This window comes from Pseudophryne corroboree, chromosome 7, assembly GCF_028390025.1.
Source record: "Pseudophryne corroboree isolate aPseCor3 chromosome 7, aPseCor3.hap2, whole genome shotgun sequence".
Classification (NCBI taxonomy): domain Eukaryota; kingdom Metazoa; phylum Chordata; class Amphibia; order Anura; family Myobatrachidae; genus Pseudophryne; species Pseudophryne corroboree.
In genome coordinates, this window is record NC_086450.1 from 392,169,525 (window position 1) to 392,194,696 (window position 25,172).

Here is a 25,172-nt window from a genome sequence, read left to right on the forward strand (position 1 = left end):
AAAAAAAAAAACACCAAAGTTAGTGAGACAGAGGTGGGGATATTGGAATGGACAGTAAGATCCTATCTTATATATTATGTATTTTATTTATTGTGTTTTTGGGGGAAGCAGTCAGGATCCCGGCTGTTTGGTACCTGGCAGTCAGAATACAGACGTCGGGATCCCGACACCAGTCTGAATGCAGACACCGGCATCCGGAAAGGGAGCAAGATCCCAGCGCCGGAATCTAGATAACCGGGTTCCCGAATAAGGACACACCGCACCGCTGCAGAGGTAAACCGCAGGGGAGAGGTTAGGTTTAGGCTGCAGGGAGGGGAGGGGAGGTTAGGGTTAGACTACGGGGTGGGAGGGTTAGGTTTAGGCTACGAGAAGCCGGGAGGGAAATGAACGTCATGGTAAGAACTTACAGTTGATAACGTGATTTCTCTTATGTCCACAGGTATCCACAGGATAACATTGGGATATTGTCGAGCGACAGCGAAAATGGCACCAACACGGTCACGAGCTTTCTGGCCTCCCAGGATGCATTGGGGCCTCCACTATATAGTCCCGCCCACTGACTCAGTCAGATCAGTTCTTTCCACAGCGATTTTAGGCAGGAACATTAGGTAGAGAGCTGTACAGGCGATAAGAACACATGCACACTCTTCCATACAAGTAGGAAGAGGTTTAGTGATTGTCTAGATCCTCAAATCAGGTGCATCAGGGTGGGATCCCTGTGGACATAAGAGAAATCACGTTATCAACGGTAAGTTCTTACCATAACGTTAATTTCTCTGGCTGGGTCCACAGGATTATCCACAGGATAACATTGGGATTCCCAAAGCCATTTTAGTGGTGGGGACGCTCCTGATTGCACAGGAGGACCTTTCGTCCGAAGTCTGCGTCATGAGAGGCAAAAGTATCCAAGGCATAATGTCTGATGAATGTGTTTATGGAAGACCAAGTGGCTGCCCTACATATCTGTTCTGCTGAAGCACCCTGTTGTGCTGCCCAAGAAGGACCTACCTTACGTGTAGAGTGTGCAGAGACATTAGCCGGAATAGGGAGATCTGCATGAGAATAAGCTTCTGATATTACCATTCGGAGCCATCTCGCCAGCGTCTGTTTACTAGCAGGCCATCCTTTTCTATGGAATCCGTAGAGGATGAAGAGGGAATCTGTTTTCCTGATGGCACTAGTACGATCTATGTAGATTTTTAAAGCCCGGACCACGTCCAGCGACGCTTCTCCCGCAGATAGTCCCGATACCTGAAAAGCTGGGACTACAATCTCTTCATTCAGGTGAAACTTTGATACCACCTTTGGAAGATAGCTAGATCTCGTTCTGAGAACTGCTCTGTCTGGAAAAAAATTTAGGAAAGGAGACTTACAAGATAATGCTCCTAAATCTGACACTCTTCTGGCTGACGCCATTGCCAGTAAAAAAAGAACTTTAACCGTTAACCACTTAAGATCTGCTCTCTCTCAAGTGGTTCAAACAAAGGACCCTGAAGAAAATTTAGTACTAAATTCAAATCCCAGGGAGCTGCAGGAGGAACATATGGAGGTTGAATATGTACTACTCCTTGGAAAAACGTATGTACATCCTGTAGGTCAGCAATCTTCTGCTGAAACCATACAGTCAACGCTGAGACTTGCACCCTCAAGGAAGCAACCTTGAACCCTTTATCCAATCCTGCCTGAAGGAAATCTAAAATCCTAGCTACTTTAAAAGATCTCGGATTGTAATTTTTTCCAGTACACCAGTGAATATAGGCTTGCCATATTCTATGATACACACGAGCCGAAGAAAGCTTTCTTGCTCTAAGCATGGTTTCGATTACTTGTTTCGAAAAACCTTTAGCCTCTAGGATAGAGGTTTCAACAGCCACGCCGTCAAAGATAGACGGTCCAGACGACTGTGACAACAAGGACCCTGCATTAATAGATCTGGACGTTGAGGGAGCAGTATCGGTGCTTCCACGGACATTCTCAAAAGATCTGTGTACCAATGCCTTCTTGGCCAAGCTGGAGCTATTAGAATGATTGCTCCTTTTGCCTGTTTTATCTTTCTCACTACTCTGGGTAACAGAGATATTGGAGGGAACAGATATGCCAGCTGAAACCTCCATTCTACTGACAGTGCATCTACCAGGACCGCTCCTGGGTCCCTTGTTCTTGATCCGTACCTCGGAACTTTGTTGTTTAGACGAGACGCCATAAGGTCTATCTCCAGGAGACCCCATCTGTTCACCAGTGTCTGAAACACTTCTGGGTGTAGTGCCCATTCGGTTTCCTGAATGGTGTGCCGACTGAGAAAATCCGCTTCCCAATTTAGTACACCCGGGACAAATACTGCTGACAATGCCGGGAGATGGAGTTCCGCCCATTTTAGAATGGAAGTTACTTCCTCCATCAGACTCTTGCTGTGAGTTCCTCCTTGATGACTGAGGTATGCTACTGCCGTCGCATTGTCTGAGCGAATCTGGACTGGTCTTCCTTGTAGATTGTCCTTTGCCTGAACTAGGGCCAAGTAAATGGCTCTTATTTCTAACAGATTTATCGGCAGGCGACTTTCCCTTGCGTCCATTTTCCCTGGAACCAAAGGATTCCGAGTACCGCCCCCCAGCCTTGCAGGCTGGCATCTGTCGTCAGGACTTGCCACTCTTATCCAAAAGGGTCTCCCCTTGTTTAAATGGTCTGTCTGTAGCCACCACGCTAGAGACCTTTTTACATTTACTGGAATCTTTATCATCTGTTTCTTTATCGTTTGATGATTTCCGTTCCATTTGGTCAAAATGAGATGCTGCAACGGTCTGGAGTGGAATTGCGCATATTCCACCATGTCGAACGTTGATACCATCAGACCCAACAGTCGCATTGCTGCATGGACTGACATTGTCTGAGCTTGCAACGCTTCCTGAGCCATAACCTGCACCTTGACTATTTTTTTCTCTGGTAAGAGAACTTTCTGTAGGTCTGAATCCAGTATGGCCCCCAAATGAACCATCCGCTGTGACGGATTCAGGGACGACTTCTTCCAATTTATGAGCCACCCGTGTCTCTGTAAACAAACTATCGTCTGTTGGAGATGGCTCAACAGTAAATCTTGCGACTGTGCTAAGATTAACAGGTCGTCTAGGTATGGGAATATTCTTATCCTCTGCTTGCGCAGACAAGCTGCCATAACCACCATGATCTTGGTAAACACCCTGGGTGCTGTAGCTAGCCCGAAAGGCAGAGCTTGGAACTGGAAATGTTCCTGGAGGATGGCAAACCTGAAGTAACACTGATGTGACAGTGCTATGGGCACATGTAGGTAAGCATCCCATACATCCAGAGATACCATGTAGTCTCCCGGTTCCATAGCCAACATTATGGAGCGTAACGTCTCCATGTGGAACTTCGGGATCCATATGTAGTTGTTCAACATCTTCAGATTTAGAATTGGTCGATAAGACCCATTTGGTTTCTGGATTAGAAACAGATTGGAGTAATACCCCTGTCCCTTTTGTGATTGGAGGTACTGGGACAATCACACCTGACTGCAGTAATTTTTGGACTGCTTCTTGCAGGGCATTGGCCTTCGACTCTATACGAGACGGGCTGGTGCAAAAAAAATCTTTGAGGAGGCTGCCTCCTGAATAGGAACCCATACCCCTGAGATACTACCTTCTGCACCCATGCATCTGTTGTTGACTGTTGCCATATGTGTGCAAATTGCAGGAGTCGGCCCCCAACCCTGGAATCCTCCAGGCGGAGGCCCGTCTCTTCAGGCTGAGGGTTTCTGTTCAGGTTTGGAAGCTGGCTTTTTGCTAGCCCACTGCTTCCTACCCCTGGATTTAAACTGGGGTTGTTTAGGCTCCTCTTTAGCTTTCGCTTTGCTTTGCCAGCGAAATGAGCAAAATTTTAAACCCTTGGATTTAGGATTATAGGTAGCCGGAAATCTGACCTTTTTCGATTCAGCCTCTGATTCTAGGATATCCGATAAAGGTTTTCCAAATAATATATTACCCACGAAAGGCAATGCTTCCAATTCTTTCTTGGACTCCGCATCTGCCTTCCAGGTCCGTAGCCAAACTGCTCTGCGAGTGACTACTGCCAGGGCTGAAGCTTTAGAAGCAACACTGCCTACATCAATAGCTGCTTCTTCTAAATACTGGGCAGATTGTCTTAAATGGCAAAGACGATCCTCTTGCTCCCTAGTAGGAGAGGGGATGTCATTCTCTAGTTCCTCTATCCATTCGCCCATTGCCTTTGCTACCCAGGCCGAAGCCATAGCAGGTCTTACCACTGCACCTACAAGAGAAAAAATATTTTTCAATAGGCTTTCTACCCTTCTGTCTGTGACATCATTCAAAGAGGTAGATGACAGTGGTAAAGCAGATTTATGCACAAGTCGCAGAACATGTGCATCTACTTTTGGGGGAACTTCTCTCTTTGAACAATCTCCAGCAAAAAATGGATAATAAGAATCCCATCTCTTAGGAATCTTATACTTTTTACTGGGCGCTGCCCAAGACTCATCCATCATTTCCGTCGACTCATCTGACGCTGGAAATTCAGCTTTCACTGACTTTGTTCGTTTGAATACAGGTGCTTTTGCTTTTAACGCGGTCTTGGCTGGTTCTTCCAGAGAAAGCACAGCCTTCACTGCATTAATGAGTTCAGCTACATCTTCTGAACTAAAGCTCTGCGACCGATCATCATACGGAGTTGAATCTATTGTTTCCGCATCATCATCCGATGTATCATCTTGTGTAGTCTGCCATACAGACGTATCTGTCTTAGTCTTACCTGCCCCTTGTTTGCTTGTAGAAGCTACTGGAACCAAACCATAGGAAGGGAGCTGCATGTATGGGTTCATAGTGTAACCTAACCCTTGAGGTGGTGCTACTGGAGCTAACCTGTCCGCTATTAAAGACAGTCTTTGCGAATATATTCCATGGTGGCTCTACTGGAGGGTGAACTAACTCCTGTTTTTTACTTCGCTGAAAAGCGAAACGGTTTGCACACAAACCCTCATAAGTGACCAATTGATTCATATCAATTACCCCTGACTTACAAGATAAGCATGTTAGGGCTATGGGAGTGCTTGACAAATTCTCCTCATCACTTTTGCCGCTCACAGACATTTTATCTGATATTGACTACACAATTTTGTGACTGAAAAACACCCTATAATCAGTATATAGAGGTGAAATCAATCTGACCACAGTGCACCTGATTTGAGGGTCAGAACAGGACTGACATTACACAGAAAAGTCAGCACACATACTAGCAGTCAGTCACATGTTAAAGCATTAGACATTGTCATATGAGAATACAACCTCCATAATAACCTAAACATAAGTAGGAAAATTGTACTTCTGTTTTAACTTGTTCTAATTTCAACATAACATGCAGAAAACACAGTAATATACATGTCTCATATGCAATAGGTACTAAAAAATTAACAATGCATACTAAGAAGTAGAGAATTTTTAGTACTGTATACCCTGCCTCCAGAGAGCGGGATACAGGGAGACTCACCACACTTCCATATCCAAGCAAAGACGCTCGTAAGACGCTGAGTGGATTCAGACGCTACTGGTGTACACTGCCGCTCTTGGTAACTGATATCGGACACGGACGCTCACCAACGGACACGGACGCTGAGCGACTCCACGTGCATGCAGACGCTAAAGGCCTGCGACTCGGTCTGGGCGGGTTTATATCCAGTGTACACAACCGCAGCGTCTAAGCTGCGACCGAGTACCCTCGTGGTAGCGTCTGAGCCGGAAGTGAGGTCATTCAGTTCATGAAACGAGAGACACGCGGGAACTGGCCATGAACTCGGAGGAGGGGCGGCCAGGAGAGCGTCTGAAACCCCCTGTTGACTTAAACTCCCAGGATCGTGGCCTCTACCTAGTCCTGGCGCCTATGATCCCCGGAGCGTAGCACTGTCACACTCGAGATGTTCGGCGCATCAACACACTGTTTGTAGTCTCCACCAAATCAGTGTAGCTGTGTCCTGACCCCTCTAGTAAGAGGAAGTCCATAGACTCACCGTCTCCCCATGCTCCGGCCACAGCATGGTTACGTCTGCTGGACCTGCTAGAACATCCGACACAGACGCCCGTCGAGACAGCACTGATACCCGAAGGTAAGCGTTGTTGCGACCCGGTGGGGAGTTGTTGGAGCAACTCTTTCTAATATGCGTTTAAGACGCTGTTAAGAGAAGTCGCTCAAAAACCAAAACAGTAAGTCTATAAAAATAAATTAATGAAAACTTATGGCTGCTTTCACAGCAGCCCTGTGACCATGCGGCTTCCTGCCGCACCAAGCAAAAAACTGATCTGACTGAGTCAGTGGGCGGGACTATATAGTGGAGGCCCCAATGCATCCTGGGAGGCCAGAAAGCTTGTGACCGTGTTGGTGCCATTTTCGCTGTCGCTCGACAATATCCCAATGTTATCCTGTGGATAATCCTGTGGACCCAGCCAGAGAAAAGGGGGGGAGCGGGGCGGGAGGTTAGGTTTAGGCACCTCCGGTGGGTGGTTAGGCACAAAAGGGGAAGATTAGTGTTAGGGAGGTGGGGAGAAGGTAGAACACCCTCATCTCATCCCTGTCGGTCTAAGTTCGGTATCCCAGCATCTGTAGTTTGACCGCCCGGTACCACATGGCGGTATCTCATACGGATCCTGTTTTTCGTATTGTAGATGTCAGTATGTTTTATGCATCTTGCTGTAGCAATTAACCGGAGATGAATTCCTTGTGTATTATATTGTATACTTGGCCAATAAAGAAAATTCTGATTTGCATTTAGATATTCCTTATAGGACACCTGACCTGATGTGGAATACTCTAGAATCCACTTGGTGCAAAGACTTGCCAGTCCTTTTTCTGACTTAAATTATCACACAGAAAACACTGTGAAGGCACTTGGTTCCTCACGACTACAAGAGATTAAATTTAAAGTGTATACATAGAGCCTACAAGACTGATTCTGATGCTGCTGCGTCCGTGTGTGCATCTTTTGCCAGTACTGCTTCTGTGACTTTATGCATTTAATGCTACAGGCCTTTCCTTGGTATACAATGCGTGTTTGCATGTGCAAGGACTGAGACAGCCATTCTGAGCATCTTTAGACACACCCATCGGTCGCACCATCGAAACCTTCACTAGCCCCACGCTAAGTGCAGAATGTCAAGTATGGCCGCAAATGTGACAGATTAGGTTTCTGCAACTACAACCCGTTTAGCAATATGCCGGCGACACTTCCATTACAAGCCTAAAAGACATGCCACGTCGTGCGTCTGCTTAGCCACCACCGTCACCTCTATGGAACGTACAATACATTTTAAGACAAAGACTCTGGTAGCATGTGCAGTGCGACACATATGCGTGCTCAGTAAAAAAATTAAATGTGTGCGACATTGACACTGCATCAGACACAAATCAAGGCCCTATGTCTCTCGATATCAGAGCAGGTATATGGATGGAGGCGATATAAAGTATAATTACATTAAAAAAGCAAACGTGTCAAATTGATTTTGCTGATCAAACACATTGGCTGACACTTCTCAACCCAAACCTCTTTGATCACTACAGATTGCAAATTCTAAAAGGTATTCCCCCACTTCCTGCGATTTTTCCAACTAAAAAATCAGTTCTTTCACATAAATGGATCTCTAAATGTTGCCACAATATTTAAAGTTAAATCCTATTGAATCAACCTTATTTACTATGAGAGAGTGCTATTCTAGACAAAAAAAGTGGGAATGTTTCTATAAAAAACAAACGGGACCCTTAATTAGTCTCAATACCATTAGTCGCCCAAAATATTATTGAAAAATCTTCTGATTCAACGACCAGGTATGAGCTTCATCAACTAAGGTGACTGCTTAAAACTTCGTATATCTGATGCATAATTTATATTGTAGCACTCTGATGTGGAATAGTTCGCGCCGCCCCCCCCCCCCCCCCCCCACCTTGTTCCTCTTTGATCATCTCCTCTGTCTCAAACCCCCACCCCTCAACTGAGTGTTCATATAAAATACACAAAAACTGCATGCCAATTTGTCGCTGATCTTTTATTGCAGATTTAGTCAATCTGTCCTATTTTATGGCTCAATATTCTCTTATACTACTGCAACATATGTAAAGTATCCATGCCTTCCTTATGAAATGTTCTCCTATATACAAACTTTCATGCATTAATTCCCCTATTACACATATAATAAGAATTTACTCACCGGTAATTCTATTTCTCGCAGTCCGTAGTGGATGCTGGGACTCCGTAAGGACCATGGGGAATAGCGGGCTCCGAAGGAGACTGGGCACTCTAAGAAAGAATTAGGACTACCTGGTGTGCACTGGCTCCTCCCTCTATGCCCCTCCTCCAGACCTCAGTTAGGGAAACTGTGCCCGGAAGAGCTGACACAATAAGGAAAGGATTTGGAATCCCGGGTAAGACTCATACCAGCCACACCAATCACACCGTACAACTCGTGATACTATACCCAGTGAACAGTATGAACAACAACTGAGTTCTCGAATAGATGGCTCCAAACAATAACCCTTTAGTTAGGCAATAACTATATACAAGTATTGCAGACAATCCGCACTTGGGATGGGCGCCCAGCATCCACTACGGACTACGAGAAATAGAATTACCGGTGAGTAAATTCTTATTTTCTCTAACGTCCTAGTGGATGCTGGGAACTCCGTAAGGACCATGGGGATTATACCAAAGCTCCCAAACGGGCGGGAGAGTGCGGATGACTCTGCAGCACCGAATGAGCAAACTCAAGGTCCTCCTCAGCCAGGGTATCAAACTTGTAGAATTTTGCAAACGTGTTTGAACCCGACCAAGTAGCAGCTCGGCAAAGTTGTAAAGCCGAGACCCCTCGGGCAGCCGCCCAAGAAGAGCCCACCTTCCTCGTGGAATGGGCTTTTACAGATTTAGGCTGCGGCAGTCCAGCCGCCGAATGTGCAAGTTGAATCGTGCTACAGATCCAGCGAGCAATAGTCTGCTTTGAAGCAGGAGCACCCAGCTTGTTGGGTGCATACAGGATAAATAGCGAGTCAGTTTTTCTGACTCTAGCCGTCCTGGAAACATATATTTTCAGGGCCCTGACTACGTCCAGCAACTTGAAATCCTCCAAGTACCGAGTAGCCACAGGCACCACAATAGGTTGGTTCACATGAAAAGCTGATACCACCTTAGGAAGGAATTGGGAACCAGGGCCGTCTTAACAGCAGTGTAGGCCCCTGGGCACAGGGATGCACTAGGGCCCCTACCGATCCTCCAGTCGTAGGGGTGGGGGGTGCTATCAGTGGCAGCTCTGATGTCCCGCGGGCGTTAGGAGGTGTTCTATCTTCCGCTCAGCATGTAGGACCTGGAGCAGTAATTTCTGCTAATTACTCCTTTACTGCACAGGTGGTGGGAGATGGGGCGGGAGGGAGAACACTAAACTGTAGAAGGGGGCATTGTGCTGAATGAAGGGGCCCTGGTACATGACTTCCAGGGTGGTAGGGGATGTTTAATACACATGGAAGGGGTAGATAGTGGACTGGACTTAATATTCATCATTTTCTGGTGGGAGGGCATCTTGCTTGACTGCAGATATCTCAAGTTCCTGGAAATAGATTTCTTAGCTTTGAATGGGATAAAAAAAAAATAGGAGAGTCCCACCTTTCAGGAGGTACTAGGGACTTGGGGATCAGAGTTCAGGAGCCGATGAAAAGATAAAACTGCTTATTAGGCGTGTGGAGCTGGAGTAGGGACCAGCTGCTGGAAGGCTGCTATCTCTGGTTCTAAGCATAGTAGAGACAAGCTGCCAGTGTCCATCGAAAGGGGAGAGTCGCAGCTTTTGGAGTATACCCTCAGAAAAACTCTAAGTCAGAAAAAACCCGAGATATCTGGCTGGGAAGAGAAATTAACAGGCTTGGATGGGGATCACTGCTTTGACATTGGATATCTCCGGTTCTCCTAAGCAGATTTTCAAAAATCTGGTACCATTGGAAAGAGGGGACCATCAGCTAACAGCCTAGGGCCTTTGTACTCATGGGGCCCTTGGGCAAGTGCCCATTGAGCCCATACGAAGAGACGGCCCTGTTGGGAACGAGTCCTCAATTCCGCCCTATCCATATGAAAAATCAGATAAGGGCTTTTACATGACAAAGCCGCCAATTCTGATACACGCCTGGCCGACGCCAAGGCCTACAGCATGACCACCTTCCACATGAGGAACTTTATCTCCACGGTTTTAAGTGGCTCAAACCAATGCGACTTTAGGAAATCCAACACCAAGTTGAGATCCCAAGGTGCCACTGGGGACACAAAAGGGGGCTGAATATGCAGCACTCCCTTTACAAAAGTCTGAACTTCAGGCAGTGAAGCCAGTTCTTTTTGGAAGCAAATCAACAGAGCCGAAATCTGGACCTTAATGGAACCCAATTTTAGGCCCATAGTCACCCCTGACTGTAGGAAGTGCAGAAATCGACATAGCTGAAATTCCTCCGTTGGGGCCTTCCTGGCCTCACACCACGCAACGTATTTCCGCCATATGCGGTGATAATGTTTTGCGGTCACATCTTTCCTAGCTTTAATCAGTGTAGGAATGACTTCCTCCGGAATGCCCTTTTCTTTTAGGATACGGTGTTCAACCGCCATGCCGTCAAACGCAGCCGCGGTAAGTCTTGGAACAGACAGGGCCCCTGCTGCAGCAGGTCCTGTCTGAGCGGCAGAGGCCATGGGTCCTCTGAGATCATTTCTTGAAGTTCTGGGTACCAAGCTCTTCTTGGCCAATCTGGAACCACGAGTATAGTTCTTACTCCTCTCCTTCTTATTATTCTCAGTACCTTGGGTATGAGAGGCAGAGGAGGGAACACATAAACCGACTGGTACACCCACGGTGTCACTAGAGCGTCCACAGCTATCGCCTGAGGGTCCCTTGACCTGGCGCAATATCTTTTTAGTTTTTTGTTGAGGCGGGACGCCATCATGTCCACCTGTGGCCTTTCCCAACGGTTTACAATCATTTTGAAGACTTCTGGATGAAGTCACCACTCTCCCAGGTGGAGGTCGTGTCTGCTGAGGAAGTCTGCTTCCCAGTTGTCCACTCCCGGAATGAACACTGCTGACAGTGCTATCACGTGATTTTCCACCCATCGGAGAATCCTTGTGGCTTCTGCCATCGCCAACCTGCTTCTTGTGCCGCCCTGTCGGTTTACATGGGCTACCGCCGTGATGTTGTCTGACTGGATCAGCACTGGCTGGTGTTGAAGCAGGGGTCTTGCCTGACTTAGGGCATTGTAAATGGCCCTTAGTTCCAGAATATTTATGTGTATGGAAGTCTCCTGGCTTGACCATAGTCCTTGGAAGTTTCTTCCCTGTGCGACTGCCCCCCAGCCTCGAAGGCTGGCATCCGTGGTCACCAGGACCCAGTCCTGTATGCCAAATCTGCGGCCCTCTAGAAGATGAGCACTCTGCAGCCACCACAGCAGAGACACCCTGGTCCTTGGAGACAGGGTTATCAGCCGATGCATCTGAAGATGTGATCCGGACCACTTGTCCAACAGATCCCACTGAAAGAACCTTGCATGGAACCTGCCAAATGGAATTGCTTCGTAGGAAGCTACCATCTTTCCCAGGACTCGCGTGCAGTGATGCACAGACACCTGTTTTGGTTTCAGGAGGTCTCTGACTAGAGATGACAACTCCTTGGCTTTCTCCTCCGGGAGAAACACTTTTTTCTGGTCTGTGTCCAGAACCATCCCCAGGAACAGTAGCGCGTTGTAGGAACCAGCTGCGACTTTGGAATATTCAGAATCCAGCCGTGCTGTTGTAGCACTTCCCGAGATAGTGCTACGCCGACCAACAACTGCTCCCTGGACCTCGCCTTTATAGGGAGATCGTCCAAGTATGGGATAATTAAAACTCCCTTTTTCCGAAGGAGTATCATCATTTCGGCCATTACCTTGGTAAATACCCTCGGTGCCGTGGACAGACCAAACGGCAACGTCTGGAATTGGTAATGACAGTCCTGTACCACAAATCTGAGGTACTCCTGGTGAGGAGGTTAAATGGGGACATGCAGGTAAGCATCCTTGATGTCCAGTGATACCATGTAATCCCCTTCGTCCAGGCTTGCAATAACCGCCCTGAGCGATTCCATTTTGAACTTGAACCTTCTTATATAAGTGTTCAAGGATTTAAAATTTAAAATGGGTCTCACCGAACCGTCCGGTTTCGGTACCAAAAACATTGTGGAATAGTAACCCCGTCCTTGTTGAAGGAGGGGTACCTTGATTATCACCTGCTGAGAATACAGCTTGTGAATCGCCTCCAGCACTGCCTCCCTGACTGGGGGAGCTGTTGGCAAGGCTGATTTGAGGAAACGGCGAGGGGGAGACGTCTCGAATTCCAGCTTGTACCCCTGAGATACCACTTGTAGAATCCAGGGATCCACCCGTGAGCGAGCCCACTGGTCGCTGAAGTTCCGGAGACGGGCCCCCACCGCACCTGGCTCCGCCTGTGGAGCCCCAGCGTCATGCGGTGGACTTAGAGGAAGCGGGAGAGGACTTTTGTTCTTAGGAAGTGGCTGTATGGTGCAGCTTTTTCCCTCTACCTCTGGGCAGAAAGGACGCGCCTTTAACCCGCTTGCCTTTCTGGTGCCGTAAGGACTGTACCTGATAATACGGTGCTTTCTTTGGCTGTGAGGGAACATGGGTTAAAAATGTCGACTTCCCAGCTGTTGCTGTGGAAACGAGGTCCGAGAGACCGTCCCCAAACAATTCCTCACCTTTGTAAGGCAAAACCACCATGTGCCTTTTAGAATCTGCATCACCTGTCCACTGCCGAGTCCACAATCCTCTCCTGGCAGAAATGGACATTGCATTAATTCTAGATGCCAGCCGGCAAATATCCCTCTGTGCATCTCTCATGTATAAGACTGCGTCTTTAATATGCTCTATGGTTAGCAATATAGTGTCCCTGTCGAGGGTATCAATGTTATCAGACAGGGAATCTGACCACGCAGCAACAGCACTGCACATCCATGCTGAAGCAACAGCCGGTCTCAGTATAATACCCGAGTGTGTATATACAGACTTCAGGATAGCCTCCTGCTTTCTATCCGCAGGCTCCTTTAAGGCGGCCGTATCCTGAGACGGTAGTGCCACCTTCTTTGACAAGCGTGTGAGCGCTTTTTCCACCCTAGGGGATGTCTCCCAACGTATCCTGTCCTCTGGCGGGAAAGGGTACGCCATTAGCAACTTTTTAGAAATCACCAATTTCTTATCGGGGGAAGCCCACGCTTCTTCACACACTTCATTCAACTCATCAGATGGGGGAAAAACCACTGGTTGCTTTTTCTCCCCAAACATAATACCCTTTTTTGTGGTACCTGGGTTAATGTCAGAAATGTGCAACACATTTTTCATTGCCGTAATCATGTAACGGGTGGCTCTGTTGGAATGTACACTAGTCTCATCGTCGTCGACACTGGAGTAAGTATCCGTGTCGACATCTGTGTCAGCCATCTGAGGTAGTGGGCGTTTTTGAGCCCCTGATGGCTTTTGAGACGCCTGGGCAGGCACGGGCTGAGAAGCCGGCTGTCCCACATCTGCTATGTCGTCAAACCTTTTATGTAAGGAGTTGACACTGTCGCGTAATTCCTTCCACATATCCATCCACTCAGGTGTCAACCCCGCAGGGGGTGACATCACATTTATCAGCACTTGCTCCGCCTCCACATAAGCCTCCTCATCAAACATGTCGACACAGCCGTACCGACACACCGCACACACACAGGGAATGCTCTGACTGAGGACAGGACCCCACAAAGTCCTTTGGGGAGACAGAGAGAGAGTATGCCAGCACACACCACAGCGCTATATAATGCAGGGAGTTACACTACACAAGTGATTTACCCTATAGCCGCTATATATATAGTATTTGCGCCTAAATTTAGTGCCCCCCTCTCTCTTTTTTACCCTATTGAGCCTGGAAACTGCAGGGGAGAGCCCGGGGAGCGTCCTTCCAGCGGAGCTGTGAAAGGAAATGGCGCCAGTGTGCTGAGGGAGATAGCCCCGCCCCTTTTTCGGCGGACTTCTCCCGCTTTTATAATAATAATGTGGCAGGGGTATTTTACACACATATATAGCTTCTTAGGCTATATTATGTGTGATTAGCCACTTTAAGGTACTCTAATTGCTGCCCAAGGCACCCCCCCCAGCGCCCTGCACCCATCAGTGACCGGAGTATGTGGTGTGCACAGGGAGCAATGGCGCACAGCTGCAGTGCTGTGCGCTACCTTAATGAAGACTGGAGTCTTCACCCGCTGATTTCCGTGAAGATCTTCATGCTTCTGGCTCTGCAAGGGGAACGGCGGCGCGGCTCCGGAACCGGACGACCGAGGCTGGGCCTGTGTTCGATCCCTCTGGAGCTAATGGTGTCCAGTAGCCTAGAAGCCCAAGCTAGCTGCAAGCAGGTAGGTTCGCTTCTCTCCCCTAAGTCCTTCGTTGCAGTGAGTCTGTTGCCAGCAGATCTCACTGAAAATAAAAAACCTAATAAATACTTTCTTTACTAGAAGCTCTGGAGAGCCCCTAGTGTGCAACCAGCTCGAGCCGGGCACAGATTCTAACGGAGGTCTGGAGGAGGGGCATAGAGGGAGGAGCCAGTGCACACCAGGTAGTCTTAATTCTTTCTTAGAGTGCCCAGTCTCCTTCGGAGCCCGCTATTCCCCATGGTCCTTACGGAGTTCCCAGCATCCACTAGGACGTCAGAGAAATGGGATAACCCTACTGCCCTCAACGCTAAACCACTTCTACTTTGGATCTAGACAGGTATACGTTGTATAGCACACCTCATACAAGGCTTCAACATATTCTCTTTATCAGTGATTAAACAAAACGATGTGTCCTCATACATCTAGCCTCAATATGCCCCATAGCGGGAGATGCCTGGCAGCAGTGAGCCGCCAGGTCCCGTGTAACTCTTCATGCGTCACCCTCTTGCCAAAAGTGATGCAACTGGTATGCACAAGGAGACTGTGCTGATTAATATGATATGCAACACTTGTATACTGTATGTAACGGAGTCTGTACACAAAGAACAGTGGAACATGGCGGCTGCTTCATCACAGCACTATGTATACAGATTCAGTCGCACACAGAAATACAAGTGTCGACTGACTATCTAATTACTCAGCACAGTCTTTGGGCACGTACTAGTTACTCAGCACAGTCTTTGGGCACGTACTAGTTACTCAGCACAGTCTTTGGGCACGTACTAGTTACTCAGCACAGTCTTTGGGCACGTACTAGTTACTCAGCACAGTCTTTGGGCACGTACTAGTTACTCAGCACAGTCTTTGGGCACGTACTAGTTACTCAGCACAGTCTTTGGGCACGTACTAGTTACTCAGCACAGTCTTTGGGCACGTACTAGTTACTCAGCACAGTCTTTGGGCACGTACTAGTTACTCAGCACAGTCTTTGGGCACGTACTAGTTACTCAGCACAGTCTTTGGGCACGTACTAGTTACTCAGCACAGTCTTTGGGCACGTACTAGTTACTCAGCACAGTCTTTGGGCACGTACTAGTTACTCAGCACAGTCTTTGGGCACGTACTAGTTACTCAGCACAGTCTTTGGGCACGTACTAGTTGCACTGCGTTGAACTATGACGAGTATCACTGCGCGACTGCTGCAAAGATGTAGGACGACACATCCTTTATGAAGAGGAATGACTTTAATACATAGCATGCTACCTGATATCAGCACATATATTCTGAGCAGGCAAGAACAAGAGTGGGAAAAGGATCTTGGCCTCCATCCCCGGGAGAGTTCAAGGGAAATCGACTCCGACTTCAGCCTCAGACATATCGTTGTAGTGTATGGGGCCCATAACGATCTAGGGGAGCAGATCCGACCCTCACGGAAACGCGCATCGGATCGGATACGCCTCCAAAATGCCCGATTTCACCCAATATATCGGCCCCAATGCCCAAAACTGGATGAAATTGGGCATTATCGTTCTAGTGTATGGGGCCCTTAAGACTTGCTCCCACATTCTGGATGCTGTGAAATCTGTATGAGTGGATTGGCATGATGTCATTGCAAAGCGCTTCCAAATTATGAAGCACACACTGCTGTAACCAAGACATGGCTCCCAACACTAGACAGCCAGGTGCAATACAGACCGCAGCTGAACATAGGGTCCATGTTCAGCTCTGTAATCCCTACCATACACCCAGTGATCTGTTGCGCTGATGTGGAGAATACAGCACAGTGTGATGTGCAGTGAGCTGCAGTGAGACATTACAAATCTTGTTTTACAAGCTTAAGGATAGACCCAAGTCAATGGAAACGTGATAACGGCAGTATTTACAATACATAATCAGGGAAACACATATGCGAGATCACTGATTTTTTTTTTTTTATCCCCATTAACTTTTGCCCGTTTGTACTTTGTGTGGCCATCACCTCTCCTTCCCAGTAAACAATGGAGAAGTTTGTTCAGTGCTAAGAAACTGGAGGGAGGTAGGTTCAGGAGAAATTTGAGGAAAAATTACTACACAGAGTAGTGGACAAGTGGAACAGACTCCCATCAGCAGGGGTAGAGGTTAAGACAGTAGAGCAATCTAAACATGCATGTGATAGTCATACAGATATCCTTACAAAAAAATAAGTATCAAAGAAGGTTTGAGGTAAAAATATGGTAAAAAAGGGGCAGACTAGATGGGCCAAGTGGTTCTTATCTGCCATCAAATTCTATGTTTCTATGTAAGTATGAGTAATTTGTAAAACAGTGTACAATCGCTTAAAAAGGTCTTTAGTGGCAATTTGAAATACAGTCGTGTTTGAGCCTACATTTCACTTCTGTAGCCATACCTGAAGTAAGCATTCTCTTCCCTCAGTTGCTGCAGCTCCTTCTCAATCTTTGGCAGCTTTTCCAGATCAGATTTCATGTTCTTTACTACGGCAGCATCATGTTCCTGGGAAGACAGCTTCTGTTCCAGAGTCTGAGCAAGATAAAACAATCTAGTTATCCTCATGCCAATTTGTCCTCAAACGAAGGCATCCAATAAGGGCTATTTCACACATATGCACGTGGACAGGTTCGTAGCGAGAACTTTGTGGGCTCCACAGCAACATTTTGAGGAGGCCCTTATCCCACTGCTTCTAGAGAGACGCCTCTCTGCAGCAGTTGTTACTTTTATGCCCTAGTTTATTTTATGAACCATACTAGTGCCCTAATTCACGTTAAGTTACATTGTAGAGCTGCCAGTACACATTATGCCAGTGGATCTCAAACTTTTTTTTTTTTTTTTTTTAATCACAGTGCCCATGAGTATCAGAAATGTTTTCACGGCACCCCTTATATAAAAGTTTGTTAAAGAAATTAAAAAATATATACCGTATATACTCGAGTATAAGTCGACCCGAATATAAGCCGAGGCACCTAATTTTACCACAAAAACCTGGGAAAACTTATTGACTCGAGTATAAGCCTAGGGTGGGAAATGCAGCTCTACCCGTACACAGACCTCAAAGTGCCAGATATGCCCCACAGTGCCAGATGTGCCCCACAGTGCCAGATGTGCCAGATGTGCCCCACAGTGCCAGATGTGCCCCACAGTGCCAGGTGTGCCCCACAGTGCCAGGTGTGCCAGATGTGCCCCACAGTGCCAGTTGTGCCAGATGTGCCCCACAGTGCCAGGTGTGCCAGATGTGCCCCACAGTGCCAGGTGTGCCAGATGTGCCCCACAGTGCCAGGTGTGCCAGATGTGCCCCACAGTGCCAGGTGTGCCAGGTGTGCCCCACAGTGCCAGGTGTGCCAGATGTGCCCCACAGTGACAGGTGTGCCAGATGTGCCCCACAGTGACAGGTGTGCCAGGTGTGCCCCACAGTGCCAGGTGTGCCCCACAGTGCCAGGTGTGCCCCACAGTGCCAGGTGTGCCCCACAGTGCCAGGTGTGCCCCACAGTGCCAGGTGTGCCAGATGTGCCCCACAGTGCCAGATATGCCCCACAGTGCCAGGTCTGCCAGATATGCCCCACAGTGCCAGATATGCCCCACAGTGCCAGATATGCCCCACAGTGCCAGATATGCCCCACAGTGCCAGATATGCCCCACAGTGCCAGATATGCCCCACAGTGCCAGATGTGCCAAATATGCCCCACAGTGCCAGATATGCCCCACAGTGCCAGGTGTGCCAGATATGCCCCACAGTGCTAGATACTTACCCTCCGTCGCTCCCGCGCTGTCTTCTAAAGGAGGGACACGGAGAGCGCAGCGCGCGGCTCTCCTGTGTCCCTCCTGCATCTCCGGCGGCAGCGGCGTGTGTTAATGGAAGTGCCGGTTCGTGCACTTCTTTTACCACTCAGACGCCGCTGCCGCTGGAGATGCAGGAGGGACACAGGAGAGCCGCGCGCTGCGCTCTCCGTGTCCCTCCTTCAGAAGTCTTTGTGTGTTTTTATTTGTATTTCATTTATTAATTTTTTGGCCTTTTTATTTTTCTTATCCTATACATATATTATTTTAATACTAGTGTGCTTTAACATTTACTACTTTTCTCTGCTGAGATGCAGTACTTCATAAACTGACTCTAGTAAATAACTTTCATATTTTGGTGTTAATCTTTTGTCATACATTTTAAGTGGTAGCTGGTAAAATGTCTGTGTGGGATTCCCTCTTTGAAGATATGCCCTCCGCTACCCTCTCTCCCTCCTGTCTCAACAGGGAAGCTGGTCATATCTTCACTGCGTGACACTGAAGCTCTCGCCACTCAGCTGGCGGCAGAGCTGTCAAAAATCTTAATGCCTTACATAGAAAGTAGAATCAGCTGTTTGATATCTCTCTTTGATCGTGACTTAGCCCCTTCGGATGACCAATCTCCTTGTCTGTCTATTTTGGTACGGTCACAGGGAGACTGACATGGATGATTTATCTACTACCAGCCTCAGAAAAGAGCCCACATATATTTCTGAGGCGGATGCCACTATTTCTACCCCCGCACCTTACCGCTATAGTAACTTTTCCAGTTGTGCTCAAATCTCTGACTCATCTTTCTGACAAAAAACACTTGCATTTTGAATTGAGAATATCCTTACCATGTGTTGCCCTTTTTTTACCCTGCAGAAAGGTACAAGGTGAAAACATGTCCTGTTTAATTAGCCCATATATGCTAATTTCTCCCTCGCCCACTGAGTTGTTGTATTGGTTTATCAGAAAGGAAAGGCCAATCGAACATGTACCACTTTTATTCCAGGGCACTCTAGGTGATGTTACTTGAATAGTTTGTTATTAACTCCCACTTCATTGGCCTGCCTACACAGTGTATAACCTTCACTCAAGATTTTGACTATGGCAAAAAACAAAACAAAAAAAAAACACAAGTTTTATGGTAAGAACTTACCTTTGTTAAAACTCGTTCTGCGAGGTACACTGGGCTCCACAAGGAAAGACATAGGGGTGTAGACTAGGATCTTGCTCCGAGGCACCAACAGGCTCAAAAACTTCGACTGTTCCCAAGATGCATAGCGCCGCCTCCTCTATAACCCCGCCTCCCTGCACAGGAGCTCAGTTTTTAGTTAACCAGCCCAATGCAGTAGCAGGAAAAGAGACGAGAACGGTTAGTAGCCACATACACCACACTCTCACGACAGGAGAAGTGTCAGCGGCTAATGCCATACCAACCCAAAGAAGCTAAGTGCGTCAGGGTGGGCGCCTTGTGGAGACCAGTGTACCTCGCAGAAAGAGTTTTAACAAAGTTTTACCATAAAACTCGTTTTCTGCTGCGGGGTACACTGGGCTCCACAAGGAAAGACATAGGGGATGTCCTAAAGCAGTTCCTTATGGGATGGGACGCACTGTAGCGGGCACAAGAACACGGCATCCAAAGGAAGCGGCAGTATCGAAGGCATAGAACCTTATGAACGTGTTCACAGAGGACCACGTAGCCGCCTTGCACAATTGTTCAAGGGTCGCACCACGGCGGGCCGCCCAAGAAGGTCCAACAGGCCGAGTAGAATTGGCCGTAATGTGAGCAGGAGCTGACAGACCAGCCCTCACATAAGCATGTGCAATCACCATTCTAATCCATCTGGCCAAAGGTTGCTTGTGAGCAGGCCAGCCCCGTTTGTGAAACCCAAACAGAATAAAGAGAATCAGACTTCCTAACAGAAGCATTTTTCTTCACATAGATACGGAGAGCCCGTACCACATCCAAAGACTGCTCTTTGGGAGACAGATCAGGAGAGACAAAGGCCGGTACCACAATCTCCTAGTTAAGGTGGAACGAAGAAACCACCTTAGGCAAATAACCGAGACGAGTCCTAAGAACCGCTCGGTCATGGTGAAATATCAGATATGGGGAACTCTCGTCTAGCTGAAGCAATAGCCAGCAGAAACACCACCTTATGCGAAAACCACTTAAAATCAGCTGATCCAAGAGGTTCAAACGGAGACTATTGTAACGCCTCCAAAACCACCGACAAGTCCCAAGGAGCCACAGGCGGGACATAGGGAGGTTGGATACGCAACACACCCTGAGTGAAGGTATGCACATCAGGTAAGGTCGCAATCTTTCTCTGAAACCACACCGACAAGGCAGATAATTGAACCTTGAGGGAGGCCAGACGCAGGCCTAAGTCCAGGTCCTGCTGAAGAAAGGCCAACAACTTGGCTGTACTCAACTTGGAAGCGTAATAATTGTTAGATGCGCACCAAACAAAGTAAGAATGCCAGACCCAATGGTAAATCCGAGCAGAAGCCGGTTTCCGGGCCTGCAACATATAGTTTGAATGACCGCCTCAGAAAACTTTCAGCCCTTAAGACGGAAGCTTCAAGAGCCACGCCGTCAAAGACAGCCAGGCTAGGTCCTGGTAGATACAGGGGCCCTGAACGAGGAAGTCTGGGCGTTGTGGAAGTAGAATTGGACGCTCTGACGATAAGCCCTGCAGGTCTGAGAACCAGTGCCGTCTGGGCCATGCTGGAGCTATGAGAAGCAGAATTCCTGTTTCTTGCTTGAACTTCCGAATTACCCTGGGCAGGAGTGACATCAGAGGGAACACGTACGGCAGCCGAAACCGCCACGGCACCGCCAGCGCATCCACGAATGCTGCTTGAGGATCCCTTGTCCTTGCTCCGAAGACCGGAACCTTGTGATTGTGTCGAGACGCCATCAGATCTACATCTGGAAGGCCCCACTATTCTATTAGGAGTTTAAACACTTTTGGATGGAGGCCCCACTCGCCGGCATGTACGTCCTGACGACTGAGAAAGTCCGCTTCCCAATTCAGGACTCCCGGAATGAATATTGCTGATATGGCCGGTAGATGGCGTTCCGCCCATTGTAGAATCCGTGAGACTTCCTTCATTGTCAAACGGCTTCGAGTGCCGCCTTGATGATTTATGTAAGCCACTGTGGTGGCGTTGTCCGACTGTACTTGAACAGGATCCACAGACCAGGATCTCAGCCACAATATCCGGCGAGCCAGGACTGATGTAGTAGAGGCCTTGGCTGCTAGAATACCTGTGTCAGAATCTGTGGGGTCAGTGTAAGCGCCATCTTCATCAGACGAGGTGTCAGTGACAGCAGTGGATTGTGAGGAGGTAAGAGCTCGCTTAGAGGACCCCTTGGTCTTAGGCGAGTGAGGGTCAGACTTTTTAGTAGTCAAGGACTGGTCTGCTCGATTGAAGAAGTTGAACAAGTTATCCGCCCACGGCTGGTTAGCTGCGGGGACCTCATACGGTTGAACCGGCATAGGAGGTCCCATAGGGGGTGTTAGTTTAGTAACTAGCGTATGCAGTAGCGTGGAGAAAGCAGCCCACGGTGGGTCATTATGGGCCTCCCGATGCCACAGTCCCACTGGGGGGCAAGGAGCCCCCAGAACCAGAGCCCGCAGCTGCTATAGTCTCCTCATAGGGATCTGTGGCTTCAGCAACAGCGGCAGTGTGTTCAGCCCCAGAACCGTTACCTTTAGAAGCAGACATGAAATAACTTGCAATATCAGGTAACAAAGTACAATTGTCAGCAGCACTATGGCCCTCATTCCGAGTTGTTCGCTCGCAAGCTGCTTTTAGCAGCATTGCACACGCTAAGCCGCCGCCTACTGGGAGTGAATCTTAGCTTGGCAAAATTGCGAACGAAAGTTTCGCAATATTGCGAAAAGACTTCTCTGTGCAGTTTCTGAGTAGCTCGAGAGACTTACTCTTCCAGTGCTTGTCGTTCCTGGTTTGACGTCACAAACACACCCAGCGTTCGCCCAGACACTCCTCCGTTTCTCCAGCCACTCCCGCGTTTTTCCCAGAAACGGCAGCGTTTTTCCACACTCCCATAAAACGGCCAGTTTCCGCCCAGAAACACCCACTTCCTGTCAATCACACTCCGATCTCCAGAACGAAGAAAAAAACCTCGTAATGCCGTGAGTAAAATACCTAACTGCATAGCAAATTTACTTGGCGCAGTCGCAGTGCGAACATTGCGCATGCGCAGTTAGCGGAAAATCTCTACAATGCGAAGAAAATTAGCGAGCAAACAACTCGGAATGAGGGCCAATACCTCTTGCCCAAACCCCTGCGCAGTGTAGTCAGCACAAGCAGAGATACAGGAGAGATATGATGACTAAAATCACAGAGAAAAATACGTATTAGAGTAGATCTTGTGAATATCCTATATTATTATAAAATAATTAAAACCAAGCCCCCTCAGGTTATAGAATATAGGGATAGCAAGTGGAGTCAGAGACATGAAATGTAAATCACCCAACAAGCTAATGCACACACATGTCACAGTTAAACAATGCAGAGGTTATTACCAACAATAATATTGCACTGGACCAGTATATATATATATATATATATATATATATATATATATATATATATATATATATATATATATATATATATATATATATATATATATATATATATATATCTGTAATCAATAGATATACATCCAGTTCTTACTGTGGAGTGTTATATCACAGGGTACTTGTACCAGAGAAGCCTGACTAAATGCACTCTCTCTTAACTAACACTGTCTAATGGACATGTAGAATACTTAAGTGTCATGTAAAGTCACAGCGCTGACAACCACATGGCTTTGCAAAGGAGGATTCGCCCAAGCAGTCCCAGGAACAGTGTAGCTGAGAGAAATGGCACCCAAACACTGACAGGGAGTGAGGGAGAGACAGATATGCAGCTCCAGGGCGGGAACATTTGCTGGAAATGGCGCCCTGGGGCTGGGGGAGGGGCTCCAGGTCCAAGCCTTATCCCCTCTGCTGGCAAAACCACCTGGTACTGCGGCCTACTTTTTTAAGAGAAAACCTGACCTGCACCCATGCCCTGGTGATCTAGTGGGATCGCCTGTACTGCCAGTGTCCACCGCCAGCACGCGTGGCCCGCCTCCAACCGGCCGCGCCGGATCGCGAGCGGGACCCACTCACCACCTCCCAAAGCGCGGCCACGCGATCCCGGAGAGCCCCAGTCATTTGTGCCTGACCAGAAGAAAACCGGAGCCTCCTGCTGTAGTTACCCGGCAACCAGGGCGCGGGAGTGTACAGCGCCGCTGGGGAGAGATGGAGCTACAGCATTGAATGTCTCCAGACATGTACACACTGCTGCAGCCCTTGAAGTCTTCACTTTTCTTCTAAAAAAGCTCTTCTTAGGGCTGCCCAGAGCAGCCCCTCTGTTATGTGCCTGCTATCTGCGGCACCAACTACAAAACTGAGCTCCTGTGCAGGGACGCGGGGTTATAGAGGAGGCGGCGCTATGCATCTTGGGAACAGTCAAAGCTTTTGAGCCTGTTGGTGCCTCGGATCAAGATCCTACTCTACACCCCTATGTCGTTCCTTGTGGAGCCCAGTGTACCCCGCAGCAGAAAAAATAGGATTTTGGTACTTACCAGGTAAATCCTTTTCTTTGAATCCATAGGGGGCACTGGAGTACTCTTGGGATATGGACGGGCTTCCGTAGGAACAGCACTGAATATTTAAATTTAGAACACTCCACCCCTCCATATCCCCGAGTACCTCTCAGTGTTTTTTACTGAGCCGAACAGGAACTATAGAGATGTTGACAATGGAGTATTACATATAACATAACTGACAATAACTAAGTTAACACATAACGTTACTGACAACTAAACAGTTGACACCCTAACCAGCACTTGTAATTTGAACCAGTCGGTGAAAGTGTGTTACCATAAGATCCTCAGAACTAACCACAACTAGGTAAAACTGCTCTGGGTGGGCGTCCAGTGCCCCCTATGGATTCAAAGAAAAGGATTTACCTGGTAAGTACCAAAATCCTATTTTCTTTATCATCCACTAGGGGTCACTGGAGTACTCTTGGGACGTACCAAAGCTTCCCCCGTGGGCGGGAGAGCTGTTTGGCACTTGTAACACTAGGCGGCCAAAGCTAGATGCTGATGCCGCAAACGTATCAAACTTGTAAAAGCGCACAAACGTGTGCACTGAAGACCATGTAGCCGCACGGCAAAGCTGCGTCGTAGAAGCCCCACGACCCGCTGCCCATGAAGTTCCCACAGAACGTGTGGAATGAGCGGTTACTGACGTAGGCGGTTGTAACCTAGCATGAAGGTAAGCCTGACGTATGGTCAGTTTTATCCATCTGGATAAGGTTTGTTTAGACGCTGGCCAACCTATCTTGGCAGCATCATAGAGAACAAACAACGTATCCGTCTTACGAACTGAAGACGTTCGGGATACATAAACGCGTAAAGCGCGTACCACATCCAGCGTTCCAGAATGTGCTGTCAACACAGGAACTACTATTGGTTGATTGATGTGAAAAGATGACACTACCTTTGGTAAGAAAGCGGGATTCGTCCGAAGTTCCGCTCTGTCATCATGAAATACCAAATACGGTGCCTTGCATGACAAGGCACCCAAATCCGAAACACGCCTTGCCGAAGCTAAGGCTAGGAGAAAAATGGTTTTCCAAGTGAGAAACTTTATATCCACTTGCTGTAAGGGTTCAAAATATGAAGACTGTAAGAACTCCAAAACCAGATTCAAGTCCCATGGCGCTGTAGGTGGAATGAATGGAGGCTGTACCCCGAGTACACCTTGGAGAAAAGTGCGTATAGACGGCAATAGAGCCAATCGTCTTTGAAAGTAAATTGACAAAGCAGATACCTGCACCTTTAGTGTAGATAAACGCAATCCT

General features: G+C 47.8%; 1 protein-coding gene across 5 annotated transcripts in view; it reads right to left on the reverse strand.

Moving 5' to 3' along the window:
* Positions 1-25,172, reverse strand: part of MAD1L1 (mitotic arrest deficient 1 like 1) — a 1,517,492-nt gene that overhangs the window by 1,420,608 nt on the left and 71,712 nt on the right. For all 5 annotated transcript variants that reach the window (XM_063934609.1, XM_063934611.1, XM_063934608.1 and 2 more), the window contains exon 7: positions 16,867-16,997. In XM_063934609.1, the coding sequence (XP_063790679.1) occupies positions 16,867-16,997 (131 nt within the window). The remainder of the gene's footprint in view (positions 1-16,866; positions 16,998-25,172) is intronic.